This window comes from Pipistrellus hanaki (assembly GCF_964339955.1).
Source record: "Pipistrellus hanaki genome assembly, chromosome: 1".
NCBI classification, from domain to species: Eukaryota; Metazoa; Chordata; class Mammalia; order Chiroptera; family Vespertilionidae; genus Pipistrellus; species Pipistrellus hanaki.
In genome coordinates, this window is record NC_140503.1 from 170902442 (window position 1) to 170923478 (window position 21037).

The following is a 21037-nucleotide window of genomic DNA, read 5'->3' on the forward strand; positions in this document are numbered from 1 at the left end:
GTTCCAGAAGGAAGAAGAAATAGAAAAAGGATGTGAATAATGACTATAAAACCCACATTTCTAAGAAGCTTGATAAACTTGAAGTGTGCACACATGAGCACAGGCACACGCCCATGAAAACAACCACACCAAGGCACATCATCATATAATTGCTCAAAATCAGTGACAAAGAACATACTCAGTCTTACAAGCAGACTGAGAAAACAGATGCATTCTGGACAGGAAAAGAATGATAGGAAAGAAAACAGATTTCTATAAGGAAAAATTAGGTAAATTAAAGTATAATTATGAGTGATACATTTATTTTGCATTAAGTCCTGATACTTTTTAACAAAAGTCTCTAAAGTCTGATTTTTTTTTTTTAACTCAAAGTAAGATATTCAGTTCCCCTTCTTTCCAAAGCTTCCACCAAAGACCTTTGTTCTGCTTGTCACTGAGCCAATTGCTGCTTTTGCAATCTACAGTTGTATACCCACAAAAACGCCCTTTGTATTTAGATCTCTGTGTGCTCAGTGTGTTAGAGGCCAATTTAACTTTGTGCCATGTTTCAGTGTCATGAATAACATCAGCTACTCAGCATGTGATTGTTATTCTCTCTATTTCTCCAGGATTTGACTGTCAGTAAATATTCTATTAAGAATCTGTACAATTTGGTACAAAAATGACTACTTCCAAAGATGTCATGAGAAAAAATTTGAAGATGGTTCATGGCCATCCCATGATCTATGCTTTTGTGGACAACTGGGAAAGGATTGAACAGTTCCGCAGCAGGCCAGATGACATGGTGATAGCCACTTACCCCAAATCAGGTGAGTTCTGTGGCCTGAAAAATGCAGGTCTCATATCAACCTTTGTTTTCTGAAAATCAACCTTTCTATAAGATCATTATCATCCTAAATAAAATTAATATGCCTATCAGTCAGTCTAGCAATCTACTTCAAATATATTCAAATGGGCATTTGGTGAATAAGAAATGAAACTTCAGAATTAAGTTTCTAATAAAATATATTAAGATGGCAGACTTCCAATGGGTACTTTTCCCCTCAAATTCAGGTTATGGTTTATAAAAAAAATTTTGGTTTTTGCCACAGGTACCACTTGGGTAAGTGAAATCGTGGACATGATTTTAAATGATGGAGATGATGAAAAATGTAAGCGAGATTTTATAACTGTGAAAGTTCCAATGTTGGAGATGGCTGTCCCTGGAATAAGAGTATCAGGTAATTTTAAGCCATTTGGGAATTATAATTTTGTAGTATTATTTATCTAACATATTAATTATTATGTTTATGATACCCACTAAAAATTTAGTAAATTTTGTCATTTAAAATGGAAGTTTGAAAGCAATACAATAACTTAGACATATAGAGAAACTGCAATTTTAGTCTTTATTTGGGTATGGTTTAGTCTTTATTTGGGTATTAGTCTTTATTTAAAAATAAATACATTTATTTTTATTGTAGAAAGCAATTAAAAATTTAGTTGATAACATAAAACATTTCTTATATTTTATTGACTTTTATTGTTTAGAATTTGGTGGAGTAGAGCAATAAGTTTCTAATTAGAACTTTGGTGTAGTTAAGTAAATTAAGAAGTACCAATACCTTTTAAAAATAAAATTTATTATTAGTAAATCATTTATTATTTCACAAATATTTATTGAATGCTTCTAAATAATTGTGTACTGTTATATGAGCTAAATACAAAATGATTAGTAAATTAGCTGTCCTAACCCCCAAGAAGTTGATGGTAATAATGGGACATTAAGTAAGTAAACTACTGATATGTGCATATTATTGGTCTTAGGTATCCAGAGGATAGGACAAGAAAACAACAAAAAAGTTTACTTTCGCCTGGATAATTAGGGATATGTCTCCTGAATTGAGAGCTAAAACCATCATACAGTTAGAGGAAGGTTGGAGGAAGCATATTTCATGAAGGTGAAGTATTAGCTATAAAAGACCTAGCTGCAGAAAAGGCATTGATATAGCCTGGAATTTAAAAAAAGAAAAGAAAAGAAAAGAAAAGCCAAAACAAAAAAAAATACAAAACAAAAAAAAAAACACAACAACAATAATGAAAGAAGGGAAGAATGAAATGCAAAACAATTGAAGGCTTGCTGGGGACAGATCATGTAGGACTTGTAATTTTTAAGAAATGAGCTGAGAGAGAATCAGAAAAGTGTGATGTCCTAAAGGCAAGTGAGAGGTGTTAAGAAGTGAGGCCTGGCTCTCTAGTGCTGCTGGAAGCCTGGAATAAGTTCAGTGAAGAAATTGTATATCAATTTAAAGAGCAGAATCCAAATGCTCTTGCCTACAGGAGCTAGTTGCTTACACAGGCAGAGAAGGACCATCTGGGCATGTGTCATTCTTCCTGTGTGGTTGCCTGAAGTCAAAGGCAAATGCTAAAGCTTGAAATTAAAGGACAAGCAACCAAATGAGTGTTAGAATGACATAAGACTCCAGACCCAATGAAAAGAATGAAATAAAAAGGTGGTAGAATCAGCAATAGGAGAGTTGGAGATTATTTGTGAGAGACAGGGGTTGAGGTGGTTAGTAAGGCTGTGGAGCATTGCCAGAGTGAGTACGTGAGGTACACCAGGTAAAGGAGGATAAACTGGCACTCATATTTAGTCTGGAGCCTGAATGTGAATACTTGTGGTGTCATTACATAGTCCCAACATTTATATTTATACATTCAAAGGGTTCATTTAAAGGATATCAATGGCAGAACAATTATAAGACAGAAGAAAATTGAGGGCAGGAAAAGGAACAACAATGTGGAAAAACATCAAAAAAGAAATAGACAGAAGAGTTCGTGTCATGGCACTGAGGAGTAGTGAGTTGTGGAATGTTTATGATCTCTCATTTCTATATGCTGAGTAAAGAGGCTGTAACTACCAGATGGGTAGAAGCATAGTGAAATAAGAATTTTATAGATAAACAATTAATTTTTTAAATAAAATTCAGGATATCAAGTTGAATCTGAAATTCAGATAACAATTTTATTTAGTACTAGAGGCCTGATGCATGAAATCCATGCAAGAGCATGCCCTGTCAGGATGGTTGTTTCACTGTTCGGCCATTTGGTGGATTTTCACATTGCACTTTTATTATTATAGATAAGTATATCTCAAATATTATATGGGGGATACTTATACTAAAAGGCATCTGTTTTAATCTGAAATTCAAATTTAGCCAGATTTTCTGCATCTTTATTTTCTAAATCTCCGAACTCTATCTTAATGATATTAAGGGGTTTTCTTACTACAAACCATGTGCTACGCACTACTCTCTCTAAAAAGCATTTGTTGGTAAACAAAACAAGCACCAGCCCTGTGTGTTTGGGGGCGGTGACAAGGAAGACACATGAGAACTGACAATAAATAAATGAAAAATGAATGGAGAATAAAAATAAGTGCTATAAAGATTTGAAAAGGATGTTTTAGTAGAGAGATACTGAGTGACTTTTTAGCATCTGCAATAAAATTCTGTAAACAGTTGAAACATAGGATTGCTTTGAATGAGTGAGTCAGATAAAATTTGGGGCAGGTGTGTCTTCATATACAAAAGGTGGGGAGATAATGTAGGATTTACAGGTAATCTAGATGTTAGACTGGATGTAAGTAATATTGTGAAGAGGACTTTATGATTTCATGGCTGTGAAACCTGAAAGAGGAGATGACAATTAATGAGATCTTGATGACTCTGTAGGAGAGGACATCTATAACAGCTATATCTGGAATATGATAAAGGCCACACGTCCATTAAGAGAATAGTGAGTGAAAAGGGTTAGCACAGCTCTTTCTAGCCTATGTCTCAAATGCTCTATGTCTTTTTTTCCACAAGTGAATTCATACTGGCCAAGTCACTTATTCAGTGAGATAATCCTGATTCTCAACATGGAAAATAAATGGATACTTTCTGCCTCAAGGGAGTTTATATACCCCCTTGTCCAAAGACTTCATGTGAAACCAAAATCTCCACATATTAGTTGTATGACTTTGGGGAATTCAGCTAACACCTAAAAGTTATACAACATTTTTATTTTGCATATACATATGACACATAAAGGAAACAATGAAAAAAGGGAGGGGGGAAAGCTGATGCTACACAAAAATGACATCACAGCTACTATAATAGCTGATGTAAAACTACAGTTGATGTGAGACTTACTAGATATTAGAGAGAGAACATTTTTATAATTATTTATATTGTACACAGGTATGATAAAACCAAAGTGCTAAGATTGGTATTATTACTCCTCATTTTGGAGATGCAGAAAGTGAAGCATAGAGACTGTGACACTTTCACATGTCTCACAGTGAGTCAGTGATAGAGTTAGGAGTTTTAATTCAAGGAGGCTAATCGCATATCCTATGCTCTTAACCAGCGTACAATATTGCCTCTTAGAATCTGGATAAATAATGTCTATGATTAGTTTAAAATTTAGTAGCATTTATTACTGTTCAGAAATATTTTTAAAGGCTGGTTGAGAAAACCAGGAAATGCAGGGTCCTTGGAGACTAATATCTCTATACACCGAACTAAATTTTTCCAGGAGTAGAACAATTGGAGAAGAATCCATCACCCCGGCTTGTGAAGACACATCTGCCGATCGATCTCCTTCCTGAGTCCTTTTGGAAGAACAACTGCAAGGTGCCAGTCAATTTTTTAATCTGACTCTTGACTCACTCACATCTATACTAATAAAAGGCTAATATGCTGATTAGATTGGAAGACCTTCCAGACATCTTTCTGGACAAAGCCATGTGGTGGCGAGGTTGAGACAGAGGTGGTTAGGGGCAATCAAGCCAGGAGGGGAAGACAGTTAGGGGCAAACAGGCTGGCGTGGTGGTGGTGGTTGTGAGGGGGGAGACTTAAGGGTGATCAGGCTAGAAGGGTGGTGCAGTTGGGGGTGATCAAGCTGGCAGAAGGGTGCAGTTGGGGGTGAGCAGGCCAGTAGAGGGGTTCAGTTGAAGGTGAGCAGGCTGGGGGGGGGGGCAGTTGGGGAGATCAAACCAGCAGGCAGAATGGTTAGGGGTGATCAGGCAGGCAGGCAGGTGAGCTGTTTGGAGCCAGCAGTCCCAGATTGTGAGAGGGATGTCCGATTGCTGGCAGTTGGACATCCTCTGAGGGATCCCAGATTGGAGAGGGTGCAGGCTGGGTCGAGGGTGCCCCCCGTCCCCCATGAATGAATTTTGTGCACTGGGCTACTACCATAGAGGTAAATAATTGCTCAGATGTTTGTTTGTTTTTTATTTGTTACCTTGAGAACTGAGCTGCATAAGAAAGTGTTTCAATGAAAGTCCTTCAAATATATTTTTTATACTCACCCAAAGTTATGTTTTTTATTGATTTTAGACTGAGATGAAGGGAGATGAGAGAGAGAGAGAGAGAGAGAGAGAGAGAGAGAGAGAGAGAGAGAGAGAGATATTTACTTATTGCCTGTCTTATGTGCTCCAGTTGGGGGTTGAACCCTCCACCTCGATAACTGCCCTTACTGGGAATTGAACCTGCAAACTTTTTGATGTATGAAACAACATCCAAACCACCAATTGAGCCCCCTGGCCTAAGGCTCAATTATTTTAGTCTAATTCTATATACTAAAGGTTTCCAACATTATATAGCAATAGGATTCTCATCTCAACACAATATTGCTGCTATTATTTCTCTGAAAATTCAACATAGGATATCAGTTCTTATTTGATTGGTAAAGTTCTCTGGTGAAACATTTATGACTGGATATTTGTTTTGGAGAAATTTTAAATTCATTTTCTTCAATAATTGTGGAGCTATTCAGATTATCTATTTTATCTTAGCTGACTTTTGCTAGTTTGTGATGTGTGAGGAATTCTAAGTTGTTGAATTTTGTAATGAAAAGCTATTTATAATATTCCATTCTTATTCTTTTTTTAAACAGATGTTATTTTATAGCAAGTTAATTTATTTTTAGACCAATTTTTAGTTCACAAAAAAATTTAGTCAAGCAATTTCTCATACTTCCTTGTCCTCACACACATTTAGATTCTCTATTATCATCATCTCCCACTAGAGTAGTACCTTTGTTACAACTGATGAACCTACATTGACACATCATTATCATAATTAGGGTTCTTTCTTGGTGTTGTAGAAATACACAGTATGGAATTGGAATTACACAGTATGTAGCCTTTACAGATATTATTCTTTCTATCATGCATTTAACATTCTTCTATGTATTTCCATGGCTTCATAGGTCATTTCTTTTTAGTGTTGAATAATATTCTATTATCTGGGGGTACACACTTTTTTTTACACTCACCTACTGAAAGACATATTGGTTGAATTATGCATAAAGCTGCTGCAATCATGTGCACATTTTTCTGTGTACCTTATTTTTTTTTAACTCTTTTGGGTAAATATCAAGTACTGCAATTTTTAAATGTATAGTATGAGTATGTTTATTTTTTTAATTTTTAAAAATTGATTTGTAGACATTTCATGGATTTCAAATATGTTGCTTTCCTTGCCTGTATGTTAATTTTTCTTTTAAAAAATACCATCCATTTCTTCCTTCTCCTGCTGCAGATGATTTATATGGCTCGAAATGCCAAGGATGTTGCAGTCTCATATTACCATTTTGACTTGATGAATAATTTGCAACCTCCTCCTGGCACCTGGGATGAATATCTAGAGAGATTCATGGCTGGAAATGGTAGGTAGGCCTTGGTTTAAAATTAATAAGTAATTTGTAATTTTTAATAATACTATTAACTATTACTGCTATGACTTTTTCTTTTCTTTTTTTAATAACTGGAAGCTAATCTTATTTACCTGTATTTTATTTTTTAAATATATTTTATTGACTTTTTATAAAGAGGAAAGGAGAGGAATAGAGAGTCAGAAATATCAATGAGAAAGAAATATTGATCAGCTGCCTCCTGCGCACCCCTACTGGGGGTGTGCCCACAACCAAGGTACATGCCCTTGACTGGAATTGAACCTGGGACCCTTCAGTCCTCAGGCTGATGCTCTTTCCACTGAGCCAATTCAGTTAGGGTGACTTTTTCTTTTAAAACACTTATTTTTGCCAAGTCAGTACAAGTATATCCAAATACCATTTAAAAAATTAAATATGTCTAATATTTTACTATGATATTCAATATATAAACTTGCTGTTAAACATTGGCTTGCTCTGCCTGTGTGGTTCAGTAGTTGAGTATCATGGTTCAATTCCAGGTTAGGGCATTTGCCTGGCTTGGAATTTGATCCCAGTAGGGGCCTTGCAGGAGGCAACTGGATCAATGATTCTCTCTCATCTTTTGATGTTTCTATCTTTCTCTCCCTTCCTCTTTGAAATCAATAAAAATATATTTTAAAAGACAAAAACAAAAACATTGGCTTAATGAAAATATTCTCTAACCTCTTTTTAATTTCTAGAAATCCATTCTCAGTTTCTGTTCATGATTGAAATTGTTTACCTTGTCCAAGCCATTAGTAAAATCTATTATACACATATTTATAGTACTTAGATAAATATTTGATATTAGTACTTCATAAAAAGAATAGTCTCCTTCCATGTGAGGTTAAGTATAACCTATTGAAGGTCAATGTATTTTCAACTGAAATGCTTCCTTGTACCTTATATTTCAAAATCTGATTATTTGTAAATTGGCCTTACATTCTCAGTTCTCTTGATTATTAACATCCACAAAATGTTTGTACAATTTGACTTATTTTTCAGAAACAAATCTTTAATTTTATGAATGCTTATGGAAATAGGTTTTTTGGTTTTGTTTTGTTTTAGTGGCCTATGGTTCCTGGTTTAATTATGTTAAGAGCTGGTGGAAGAAAAAAGAAGAACACCCAATACTTTTCTTGCACTATGAAGATATGAAAGAGGTAAAATGGTAAAAATTCATTCTGAATAATTCCTCACTACATCCTGGGTAAAAGGAATAATATAAAAATTTTAAAATGATATGATTGCTTTTCCAATCCTTCATGCCTGCTTACCCAAATCTTATTAATATCATTAATGACCTTCTAATTGTGAATTCTTTAACAATTTTATTCCTCTGATCTTATTAAGTACTTTTTCTTTCTGAAAGTTTCTCATCCATCTAACACATTATCACACTCTCATAGTTTTTTTGGTATATCTCTATCACTTGGTCATTTTTCTTTTTAAGCTGCTTGCTATATTTTGGTATTCATGCCCACTATTGCCAAAATTATTTATGTGCTATTGGTGGCCCTCAAACTTTGTTTTAATTTCTACACTGAATTTTAACCCATGCTTTTATTAACATCGACATCAAATTTAACATGTTTAAAACTAAACTTACCTTGCTTCTCTCTCTCCAACATGTACTCCTTTTCTTCTTTTATTCTCCATTGGTTAATGATGTTATATGTCCATTCAGTTTTCAAAACTTAAAAGGAAATTGTCCTCATTAGCTACCATATAGTTAATATAATTCAACTAGATCCTGAACATCCATGTATTCACATGCCCTATTATATCCTTCAAATGTGCTTTCCTCCTTTATTTTCTTCCTATCTCCCTCTTAGTCATTATTATTCATCTGGTCTCCTTATGAACCAGTATTAGTTCAAATACTACTGCAAAGCTCCAGGCCTATTCTGGAGCTATTTTACTCAAATTAGGCAAATGTGTAGGTGTGTGCATGCATATACAATATATGGGAAATATGTGGAAACCACATTTCTGTAGTTCTTAAAAGCCTGGGCATACAAATGAGAATACTTTTTAGATTTTCGGGTTCATGATAGAAGATACCATATCTATGAATCTTGTGATTTCATCCACAATACCTAATATAGCATCTATGTTGTGTAAATAATGGATTGCTTGAATGAGTTAATAAATTAATGAGTAAGCAGTATTAAGAAACATTTTAGTGACAATCCTATTTTGCATACAAGAAATTATGCTTCGGTAAAATCTCCCTTGCTCCACATATATCTGATTAATCCCCAGGTTATTTCTTACATCTTATCAAAAAGAGTCCCCAGTGTTTCTGTTCTGCACAGGATCCCACCTGTCACAGTTATTTCAACCATAGAGAATCTGTGGTCTAAATCTTATCAGTGTTTGAGGCAATTAATGTCAACTTGCTGACATACACAGCTGGAAAACTAAAGTGGTTTTAATTAATCAGATTCAGTTACCTATCCTGTCTAATAAAAGAGTAACATGCAAATTAACCATCACTCTGCTATACCCACAGGCCATACCCACAAGCCACACTCACAAGCCAATTAGGAGTATGCAAATTAACCCAACCAAGATGGCTGCAGCCACAGAGAGAGCACAAGGAATGCTTGGGTTTCCCTGGTGATGGAGGAAGCCAAGCTTTCCACACATCCTAGCTGGCCCAGGCCTCTGGTTAAGGCTACAAAGTTTCAATTACACATAAATCCCAACAGAAAGGCTGTGGCCCGGGAGTTGAAGAGAGCAGGAGGAGAGGGTTGCTTCTGGCGATGGAAAAAGCCAAGCTTCTGCAGTCTGGCCAGCCAAGGCCTTTGCTCCAGGCTACAAAGTTTCAATTATAGAAGATAAATAAATTCCAACAGAAATGGCTGCCACCATGAAGCAAGCAGAAGGCTTTGCTCTGCTCCAGGCTACGAAGTTTCAATTGTAGAAGGTGAATAAATTTCTGATACCAGGGCCTCCGTTTGAGTAGCCGGGGGGCCTGGCAGGCCTGTAAACCAGAACAGGCCCCTTGCCCAGGCCACCCCATACCCCAAGGTAACCCCCAAACTGATCTGGGACACCCTTCAGAGCAAACCAGCTGCCCCCCACCCATGCACCAGGCATCTATACTATCTAATATAAGAGTAATATGCAGATTGACCATCACTCCAACACACAAGATGGCTGTCCCTATGTGGTCAAAGATCCTGCCCCCATGTGAACACAAGAGGGCCACCACAAGATGGCCAGCAGGGGAGGGCAGTTGGGGGCAATCAAGCCTGCAGGGGAGGGCAGTTAAAGGGTGACCAGACTGAGGAGGGAAGTTGAGGGGCAAACAGGCTGGCAGGGGAGCAGTTAGACATCAATCAGGCTGGCAGGGGAGCGGTTAGGAGGTGATCAGGCTGGCAGGCAGAAGCTGTTAGGGGCAATCAGGAAGGCAGGCAGGCAAGTGGTTGGGAGCCAGCAGTCCCGGATTGTGAGAGGGGTCCCAGATTGGAGAGGGTGCAGGCTGGGCTGAGGGACATCCTCCCCTCCTCCCCATGCATGAATTCTGTGCACCAAGCCTTTAGTTCTTTGTAAGAGAGAAAATTGTTCTTCTGTTCCAAGTATCTCTCTTCCTGTACACTTGAGTAGCACTTGTTAGCTTTATGAAAAGAGCAATTTTAGCTTCTTCATATATTATAGTTCCCTTTCTCCACAGAATGGAGAAATACATTTCCTGATCTGGGCTTGCATCCAGATTCTGAGTCACACATCATGCTGTTCCCCACATGATGCTCTGCTGTCTACATTTCCGCTTTCTTCAGCTAACATGCCTTATTCAAATCAACTCATTTACATTGATTGATTTGTGGTATAGTCTAATCAGCTTTGTAAGCATATGCAGATATTTGAATCACCTTCAGATCTTCTATCCAGATAATAATTAAAATATAATGTTTTTCTACTGCCTTATAGACATTCCTAGACAATGTTATACAAAGAGGTATAATGTAACAATATTAGAGCAAAATTATAATTACATATCAAGAATAAAATTCAGAAAGAACCCTAATTAGCTTCATCTAGTTTATGAGTGACTGCATAAATTCTCAATGAGGTGAATGAGTAATGCAGGAGAGCAAGGTTCAATAGGAGTCAGCACCCAGTATTTGAACTTGTGCTGGTTTATAAAGTAAAATCACCATTGAATCCTTAAGAGAAATTGCTCTCTATTTGCCTGTTCATCTATGTGTTTTCCTAGTACCAGTACTAACTTTTCTTTTGGCTTTTTCTCCACTATCATCATTTCTGACTTTTTACTCATTCTAAGCATCGACACCCCTTAATTAGCCATTTTATTTTTCCCTTATCAAGGCCTCACACATCAAATATTATCATAACTTTCCTTCTAGAGACCTCCCTGCCAAAACACACACATGTGTAAACATGTATCTGCACACACACAGGCACAGAGTTAATAAGACATGTTATTTAAAGCTGTTTCTTTCCTTTGGCATTACAGAAAGAGTCGAAATCCTCCAACAAGATATCTAAAGATGTTCCTAATTTAAACCCAACTTATCTTTTCAGTTTTATAGCCTCTCTCACTCCCACAAAAAACTCAGATCTAACTCCAATTATTTTGTGTGTTTTTTCTCCCTTGAACTGAGACATTAATATCACTAAGAGTTCTAACTTTTTCATTATGAAAAATTCACTGTCCAACACTTCAAAAGACCACACGTGTTGCTAAATTAGATTCACCTTTTTAAACTCAGCATAGATATCACTGCATCAAAATCTTTCTAGACATATCCATGCAGATTTTAGTTTGGCATCCTAAAAAGTTACAAAAATTAAGTTTATGTCATTAGAATCTGGAAAATTACCAATTTCTCATATTTTATCCTTATTATCCTCAATGGCTAATGAATGATTTAGGATTCAATGACTTTACTCATTTATTAGTTTACTAGAGGCCCAGTGTACGAAATTCATGCATGGGCGAGGGGGGTGTCCCTCAGCCCAGCCTAAACCCTCTTTAACCTGGGACTCCTCGAGGAATGTCCAACTGCCCTCTCACAATCCAGGACTCCTGGATCCCAATTGCTTGCCTGCCTGCCTTCTTGATTGCCTCTAGCCGCTTCTGCCTGCCAGATCACCCCTAACCACTCCCTGCCAGCCTGATTGATGTCTAATTGCTCCCTGCCAGCTTGTTTGCCCCCAACTTCCCTCCTCTGCCAGACTGGTTACCCCTAACTGCCCTACCCTGAAGGGTTGATTGTCTCCAACTGCCCTCCCTTGGAGACCTGGTCCCTCCCAACTGCCCTCCCCTGCTGGCCATCTTGTGGTGGCCATCTTGTCTCCATTTGGGGGAAGGATCTTTAACCACATGGGGGCAGCCATCTTGTGTGCTGGAGTGATGGTCTATCTGCATATTACTTTTTTATTATTTAGGATAGAGGCCTGGTACATGGGTGGGGGCCAGCTGGTTTGCCCTGAAGGGTGTCCTGGATCAGGGTGGGGGTTCCTTTGGTGTGTGGGGTGGCCTGAGTGAGGGGCCTGTAGTGGTTTGCAGTGACCCAAGCAGAGGCCCGGTATCTGGAAATTATTTACCTTCTACAATTGAAACTTTGTAACCTGGAGAAGAACCAAGGCCCTTGCTCACTCTGTGGCTGCCACCATTTCTGTTTGGATTTGTTTACCTTCTATAATTGAAACTTTGTAACCTGGAGTGGAGGCCTAGGCGCACCAGGGCTGCAGAAGCTTGGCTCCTTCTATTGCCAGGGAAACCCACGCCTCTCTCCTGCTCTCTGTGACCACAGCCATCTTGGTTGGGGTTAATTTGCATAGACGCTCTGATTGGCCAGTGGGCGTGGCTTGTGGGCATGGTTTGTGGGAGTGGTGGTTAATTTTCATATTACTCTTTTATTATGTAGGATTTTTAATAATTTATGTCTAAGCAAGGTCTAATCAGTATACCTTAAAGCAAATATACTTGAAATTGTCCATGAATTTATTATTTTTGTTTTTAAATACTGCTAGTAAAAACAATAAAAAAATTAAATATTTTTATTAATTTTTTTGGAGCAAGAGGAAGGGAGAAGGATACAGAGATAGAAACATTGATGAGAGAAAAACATCATATATTGGCTGCCTTCTGCATGCCCCTTACTGGGGATTGAGCCCACAACCTGGGCATGTGCCCTGACCAGGAATTGAACCAATGACTTCTTGATTGACACTAAACCCCTAAGCCACACTGGTTGGGCAAAATAAGTTTTTATTAAAAGTAGAAAAAGAGAGATGGGAAGAATAAAAAGATACTGGATCTCTAAAACATGCACAATTCAAATCTGTTTACAAATTGAGCTTGAAATGGGTTTTAAGATTATTTTTTATAAGCATTGTTAATATTTCGCTCAAGGTTTATTCTTATTGTATTTTTTTTAATATATTTTATTGATTTTTTTTTTTTTTTTTTTACAGAGAGGAAGGGAGAGAGATAGAGAGCTAGAAACGTCGATGAGAGAGAAACATCGACCAGCTGCCTCTTGCACACCCCCTACCAGGGATGTGCCCACAACCAATGTACATGCCCTTGACCGGAATTGAACCTGGGACACCTCAGTCTGCAGACCAACGCTCTACCACTGAGCCAAACCGGCTTCGGCTCTTATTGTATTTTTAATGTAAATTAAAAGATTTGTAACAAGCAAAACATTTCTACTCTATTTTCTTAAACATAAAATATTGATTCAATATTAAAAATTAAACATTTATGAACACATATTATAAATAATAGTTTTTACATTAATTTTACCTTTTTTTTTTATGTCTCTTTACCCACTAATAGAATCCAATGAAGGAAATCAAGAAGATTGCTACATTTTTAGGGAAAAACCTAAATGATGACATCTTGAATAAGATCATCTATGACACCTCATTTGGAATGATGAAGGACAACCCTCTGGTGAATTTTACACATGTACCAAGTACAGTGATGGATCATAGTAAATCCCCATTTATGCGCAAAGGTGAATATTTTTTCTAAGTTTAAGTTTCATTTTTACTTTGCTATATATTACTCTGAAATGAGGATTAACTTTGTGATCTCTACCAAATTACTTAACCAGTTTGGGTATCAGTTTTCTCATCTGTAAAATAAGGACACTAAAAATAATAACCACACAACATTGCTGAATCAGATTAGAAATTAATAAAGGAAATAATGCTTGTAAACCAATTGTCAGAATACCTTGAGTACATATTTGGTACATATTTCTCCTTGTATTTGCTACTCTGCTACATGGGAGTGGTCTTGGTAATTCTGAGTTATTCCAAATTTGTTAAACCTAAATCCTCAATCTTTGTCTAAATTGGCATAGACCTCCTTCTCAGTAATAAACTAATGTTATTCCATATAGTAACATGCTCTTTAAAGTCCCAGAATTATTTAGGAAACTTTGTTAAAAAGGATTCACCAAGAGAAAAGACTTTTTAAATACTATGAGAAGCTATGCTACCTAAAATTTACTTCCATTTTGGCTTGTTGTATATGATTTGTATTCAAATGTTTTATTAATGATAAAAATAATGCATTTAAAAATTATTAGCTTAAAAATTTAAGAAGTTATGCACCTACTAATGCCACCCTTTATTTTCAATATATATATATATATTTTTTTTACTGAATTGGAGGGAAAGGGAAGAATTTTAAGTTGGTGCACTGGGAAGTAAACATAACCCTGGGAATGTATTGGGGATAGGATTATGTAGAAGAAAAACCCTTAATTCTGAAAGAGTATATGGTTACATTTTTTATAAAACATTTCCTCCAGAACTTGTGAAAATGAAAAATAGTTTCAGTGTTTTAAAATTGTGCTTTGATTTTCAAAAACGCTATATTTAACTTTTCAAAAAAGACTTCTAATATAAGAAGGCAAAGCAAATGTTCCATCGTAAATAGTGCCTTAGAAATTTGAACATAAAAAACTAATAATACACACACATTTTCTGATGAGAGATTAAGAAGATAAAAATTTATAAAACAAGGCAAATATTTCATGCCAGGTGATTGACTGAAATTTCTAGAACAGTTTTATCCTCAATAATATGAGAATTGATACCACTGCATGATCCTCATTAGAGTATGGAGGTAGAGGAGATAAGTTCAGTATCTAAATCATATGGTTTCTCCGACTTCCACCTAAAAGAGTGCATACTGGCTTAATAGGAGAGACAGTTTTTACATGTCCTCCAGAAGTGGTAAAGAACATGTCCTTTATAGGCAGATTGGTCTAGAATTTATCCAGACTCTGCTACTTACTGAATTTATGACTTGGAATACATTAATCAACCTGCAATAACTCTGATTACATCACTAAAAATGGAGAAAGTACTAGCATCTATGGCACAGGTTTTGGGGGAAGATTAAGGTAAATGATATGTAAGCATTTGGAATATATTTCTGATCATAAATAATACACAAAAATAGCAAGTCTTATTACTTTAAACAATTCAAGATTCCTCTATCCATTTATTCATTCATGCTTTCAATATACATTTAAAGAATGCACAATCATTCATTAAGTTATATGTAGGAAAAACTCTTTATAAATACCTATAGTTAGCACATATTCTATAGAACATACAAGGTTGAATGGCACATGCATCTGCTTCAGGAGGCTCATAATGCAATGCAAGAGACATGCATATAAATGGATGCTGAAAAGGGCTAAAAATTATATGATCAAAGGGCCATTCAAGTCTTGAAGAATTCTATGTTGGATGAATCAATGTTATAATTTAGACACACAGTGGTAAAGGTAGTAGAAACAGGATAAATGATGTTCAATATTTATACCTGTGTCCCAAATTGCAACAAAGCAGAAAATCTGGGCTTTGGCCAGCATTTATTGTATCAAAAAAGAAGTTACACATTCCTTAATCTTGTAACACAAATATATTTATATGTATTAATTTACATTGAAAATAGATCATTGGAGTACTCTATATGTGAGCCTTTCCTGTTTAAATCTGTGCTTTCTGTTTTTTAATGACATCCTCACATTTGTACTATCTTGAATATATACTACCCTCATATACATTCTTAAGAGCTCTTGCCATAGGACAAAGAATAATAACCAGGGAAATAACTTAAGGGGGTGTTTTTCATTAAAAGGACTTGAAATCTTCATCAAACCATCACAAGTTAATATAGATACAATGCAATAGGACAATATTTCATAATATAGAAAAGTCAATGTTTCCCCCCAATCACATTGACAGTATATTAAATTTTGTTTTTTAAATAAATATAAGAATCCAAGATTAAGAAACTAAATAAATTTATATCACAAAAGTTTACTTTTGAAAAGATAATTCAGTAATGTTATGTCTGATGCTATTCTTCTCATCTAAAATGCAAATACAATAGAAGTCTACTGAACTCAGAAATAACAAGTATCATACCATACTCATTTACGAATAAATAAGAACTGATACTTATTTGCTCTCTATTTTACGGTTTCGTTGTGCTGTTGAACACTCCTTTGTACAATTTCCAAAAGTAACTCATGGAATAAAATATACCTGGCTAGGGTCCAGTTATAATCTATGACTTGGGAAATTTATAAACTCTAAAAGGATTTCTTTTAGGAAAATCAACATTGTATAACCCATAAATTTGGTCAAGAAAATTAACCCTTCTCAGAATGTGTCTTTAAATGTCAGGCTCTATAGTTACCAGTAAAAGAGAAATGACATTTTAAAGTATTTAGATACAAGGAAAGTCTTCCTTCAACTTTTCTTACCTTTTCTTTTGGTATATGCTAGCAGTACCTTCATAATATAAATATTTTATTCCTTCATATGTTTTTTTATTTCTTATTTTTAGGGGTTGCAGGTGACTGGAAGAATTACTTCACAGTGGCCCAAAATGAGAAATTCGATGCCATTTATAGGAAGGAAATGTCTGGAAGCAGTCTTCAGTTCCGCACCGAGCTTTGAAGAATCCACACTGCAAATCTGAGAGAACTGACCTGTAATGTGTTGAAACAGCGTAGTTGTAATTTGATGTGGGCAATCAAATGGGGTTTAAAAAGAACAAATGTGTTTTTAAAACTTTGATTTTCTAGTGTCATTAACCAGTTCTCAGTTTTGCTCCTGACTCCGAGTTTCCACATTTTGTAAAGTGAAGATCAATCATTACCTTTTTGTAGACTATTCTTACCTTTTCCTAGTACCACCAAGAAAATATTTATCATACTCAATCTCCATATATTTGGTCTAAAAATTACGTTTCCCTCCCTATTAACATGGCCCAAGAAATGTTGTTTGCACACTGACACCATCTTTTCTAGTTCTGTCCCTATTTCCCTTTGTTGAAAACTTGATTCTGGGCATACTGTTCCACGGCTGTTTTCTGGGTTTCAAGATGTTCCCTGAGTCACAGCTCATGGCCTTGCAGTGTCTCTATTTTGATAACACGCTTCATGCCCCACATCATGTAGTTTAGGTTTTGTGTGTGTCCCTAATCTAAGTACACATCCAAATTTCTAATTTCTGAGTTTACAAAGGTGAAAGGTCATTAGTCTCCCTTGGGCTCTTTCCTGAGAACAGGGCATCTACTCTGAGACCCTGACTGGGGGCTGGAACCTGTTTTCTGGGGAGAATCCTTCCTGAATCTTATCAGTCTCTTAACTTCTGAGAATTGCCTATTGTTGGGTGCTGCTCTCCATTTGGGAACTTTAGTTTATTTCCTCTTGTGTCTGAATAGGTTTGTATCCCTTATTGCCCCAGAAAAAGATCATAACTGAGGGTAAAATCTCCCAATGTGGTGTCTAAGGGATCCTCTCTAGGCTGACTATCCACTAAGCCACACCCAACATCCCTTCTTTCCACTATCTCTCACTACACCTCTCAGTTTGGGCTCTTCGATGTCTCCTAGGAATATTTATTTATTACAGTTTTGCCTTGGAAATAATTATTTCTATCTTCCTATGCAGCAAGATCTTTTGCCTGCAAGTCACGTTTCATGTGCCAAGTTAAATGCCAAGCCCAAGTTTCCAAAAACTAAAGCTTGTTTCAAATGCCCTGGGCCTTTACTTGTTTTGGGCAGGAGTTCTGACACATGGCAGACACCCTGAGTCACAACCATTGAGATTGCTACAATAACTTGGGTACAATATTTTGCCTTTATAGGCAAGTCTCTGCTGTCAGCTGCTGCACCTGGTATAGCTCTCAAGCTTGTAATTTGTCTTTCTCAACCCCAGAAGAGGACTGATCTAATGCCAACTGCAAAACTTCTAAGAGTGGTATAGCTATGATCTTAGAGATAATTGTTCTTACTTTTATTATCTATCTGATGTATTATAAATTATTTCAGGGAATGAAATGTGTGTGCATGTTCCTTAAAATATGTTTAATTAATCTTGAATAACTAAGGGTATTATGGAACAGTTCCAAATTTCTAGAATATTCTTGCCAACAAGGAGATAAAGACAATCATGTATCCATTTGCTTTATTATCTTTATTAATAATAAGCTAATGTGGTATGGACTTCTGATGCTATGGTTTATTTAAATATAATATTTTGAACTAGCCTTTAATCTGTATAATAGATTGGCTGCACCTCACTAATCAATTCAAGGAATTGTTTTTCAAGAAGCCAAAGTATGGCTTAAAAAAATCTCTTTATCGTTACATTCAAAGCAAGTACTAGAACTTGTTCAGAGTACCTATTGTAATAGGTACCTGTTATGAATCTTTGTCTTTATTGGTAAAAGGAAAAGAGGCAGAAAAGATGCTTAAGGGAACAGTATCTTGGATCATTCTTTAGTGAGATAGTTAAACTTTAGAAAACCAAGTAAATAACTATTTAGTTTTCTCACCTATAAAATTAAGTAATTGGTTTGTATTTCTTCCAGATCCTAAAATTGCTTGACTACAGTTGCTTTCTGCATCCTGACAATAGTAATTAAACAGTTTTCACATGTTTTAACATGTGTACATGTATATATGTAAATGCATGTTTATATGTAAATGTATACACATATCTCATTGGTTCTGTTTCTTTGATGAATACAATACATATTCTAAACTTCATTGTTGTTCTATGTTTTTCTGAAAGTTTTGGACCAAGTCATTTGATCATTCACAGTTATTGGATAAGTATTGTGAACTTCCAATGGGTTAGACATATTTAAAGCTATAAGAGTCCTTCCCCATAACTTTTCTAGCAGATAGTGTGAAACCTAAAGAATTCAAACTTATTATGCCAACACCTATTATCAAGGAGGCCAAAATATAGCCATATCTCCTTGTTCTCTGCCCTATTAAGCACTCTAAAATACATCTCATGAAAGATGCTCCTGAGTGAGGTGGAAAACTGTGCTTAAGAGTAGTGAGAATATGGTGACCAGGTCGGAATTCTACTGGTAAGGCATCATTCTAATTGTCTAGTGATCTTAAATGACTTTACCAAGACTTATCATCTAATCTTTAATTACCAATGCTACATATTTACTTAAAGCAAATTATTTAACCTGATAAACATTTCAAAAGTTGGAAAATGCTATTAACTAAAATATACTGTTTCCAATTTATTATTTCTGATAAAGTTTTTTATTGTGTACTTGAAATAACTTTTCATTAAAACTTTGGGCTTTATAATAACATGTTCCATCTGACATTTCCACTTATTGATAACTAGAGGCCTGGTGCACGAAACTTGTGCATTGAGGGTAGGGGTGTCCCTCAGCTCAACCTGCACTCTCTCCAATCTGGGACCCCTCAAGGGATGTCTCTTTCACAATCCGGGACTGCTGGCTCCCAACTGCTCACCTGCCTGCATGATTACCCCTAACTGCTTCTACCTGCCAGCCTGATCACCCCTAACCACTCCCCTGCCAGCCTGATCATCCCCAACTGCCCTCTCCTGAAAGTGTGGTCACCCCCAAATGCCCTCCCTCTTTATTAAATAGGGTTTTTTCTTTAACATATTTGACAGTGTACCTGCTGTGTCATGACAAACCAGTAAAAATATAAACTCAAACTAAAAGTGTCATAAAATAGCCGAAACCAGTTTGGCTCAGTGGATAGAGCATCAGCCTGCAGACTGAAAGGTCCCAGGTTCAATTCCAGTCAAGGGCATGTACCTTGGTAATGGGCACATCCCCAGTAGGGGGTGTGCAAGAGGTAGCTGATCGATGATTCTCTCTCATCAATGTTTCTAACTCTCTATTCCTCTCTCTTCCTCTCTGTAAAAAAAATAAATAAATAAAAAATTATATATATATATATATATATATATATATATATATATATATATATATTAAAAATAAAAATAAAGTGTCATAAAATAAACTCCTTAAACAGAAATTTCATGAGACTTTGGAAAGGTGATATCATGTGGTTGTTTCTTCCTTTTTTTCCTTCTTTTTTCTTGATGTTGCAACTTTTGTCCTTTCTTTTCTCCTTGTATTCCTTTTTCTGTACTCTCTTTTAACTTTTCCGGTGATAGAATCATCAGTACTTGAATCTGTCTTGCTTCCAGAGACAAAGAAGAGGGAAACACACCGTCATCTGAAGAAAAAAGATGTCCCCTTCTCCCCCACCCCCCCCACAATCACTTGGCTCAGGGCAAGGGAATTTCCAAGGCTATAGGTGTATGTGGGGGGGGGGATCCCAGATTGGAGAGGGTGCAAGCTGAGCTGAGGGACACCCCTCCCCCCACACGAATTTCATGCACTGAGCCTCTAGTATGTAAATAATATCCTTTAAATATTAGATATTAGATCACTTCTTAAAACACGACCATAAACATAATTAGGTAACAGTGTCCAAGATGAAAATGTAAAGGTTTTAAGCTCTGTCCACTTTCACAGCCCAACTGTGATAATTAAATTTACTAATGCTTTCCTTCTATAAGACATGTTGTTTCTTGTTATGTCTAAATAAAGATGACAATTCTATAGTGCAAGCTCATATGGGGTAATGTAATTTTTGAGTGTTGACTTAAAAACTACTAATTTGAAAGAAATATTTTTAAAAAGTCTCTGTTGAAATGCATTAAGTCCAAGTAAATGACTAATAAGACAGTTTGTGTAATGCAACTTATTTATAAGATGAGGACTGACTGTACTCTGTTCTGTTCTCTCCTGTTCAGGGAGGGAAAGAACAAGCTGCCATAAATATTGTGGAGAAGCTTCCCATGGAACTTTAAATATGAGGTGAGATGTGGGGCGAAAGAGATAGAACAAAATATTTTCTCACAACTTGTATTGTCTCTATCCCCTCCCTACAGTCTTATTAGCAGGAGTACCAAAGTTCCTGAGTTTACTGAAAGCT

The 21037-nt window shown here is 36.2% G+C and overlaps 1 protein-coding gene across 3 annotated transcripts; it reads left to right on the plus strand.

Moving 5' to 3' along the window:
* The first annotated feature begins 208 nt into the window (after positions 1–208).
* Positions 209–20044, plus strand: SULT1B1 (sulfotransferase family 1B member 1). Of its 3 annotated transcripts, XM_084890316.1 has the most exons (8): positions 209–269; positions 609–809; positions 1092–1220; positions 4561–4658; positions 6570–6696; positions 7789–7883; positions 13541–13721; positions 16583–20044. In XM_084890316.1, the coding sequence occupies exons 2-8, from the start codon at positions 662–664 to the stop codon at positions 16693–16695; spliced, it is 891 nt and encodes a 296-aa protein (XP_084746442.1). In that variant the 5' UTR covers positions 209–269; positions 609–661; the 3' UTR covers positions 16696–20044. The 3 variants fall into 3 exon arrangements, with proteins under 3 accessions (XP_084746442.1, XP_084746441.1, XP_084746443.1); XM_084890315.1 differs by lacking the exon at positions 209–269 and having other exon boundaries at positions 478–809; XM_084890317.1 differs by lacking the exons at positions 209–269; positions 13541–13721; positions 16583–20044 and adding an exon at positions 13174–13401 and having other exon boundaries at positions 478–809.
* The last annotated feature ends 993 nt before the right edge of the window (positions 20045–21037 follow it).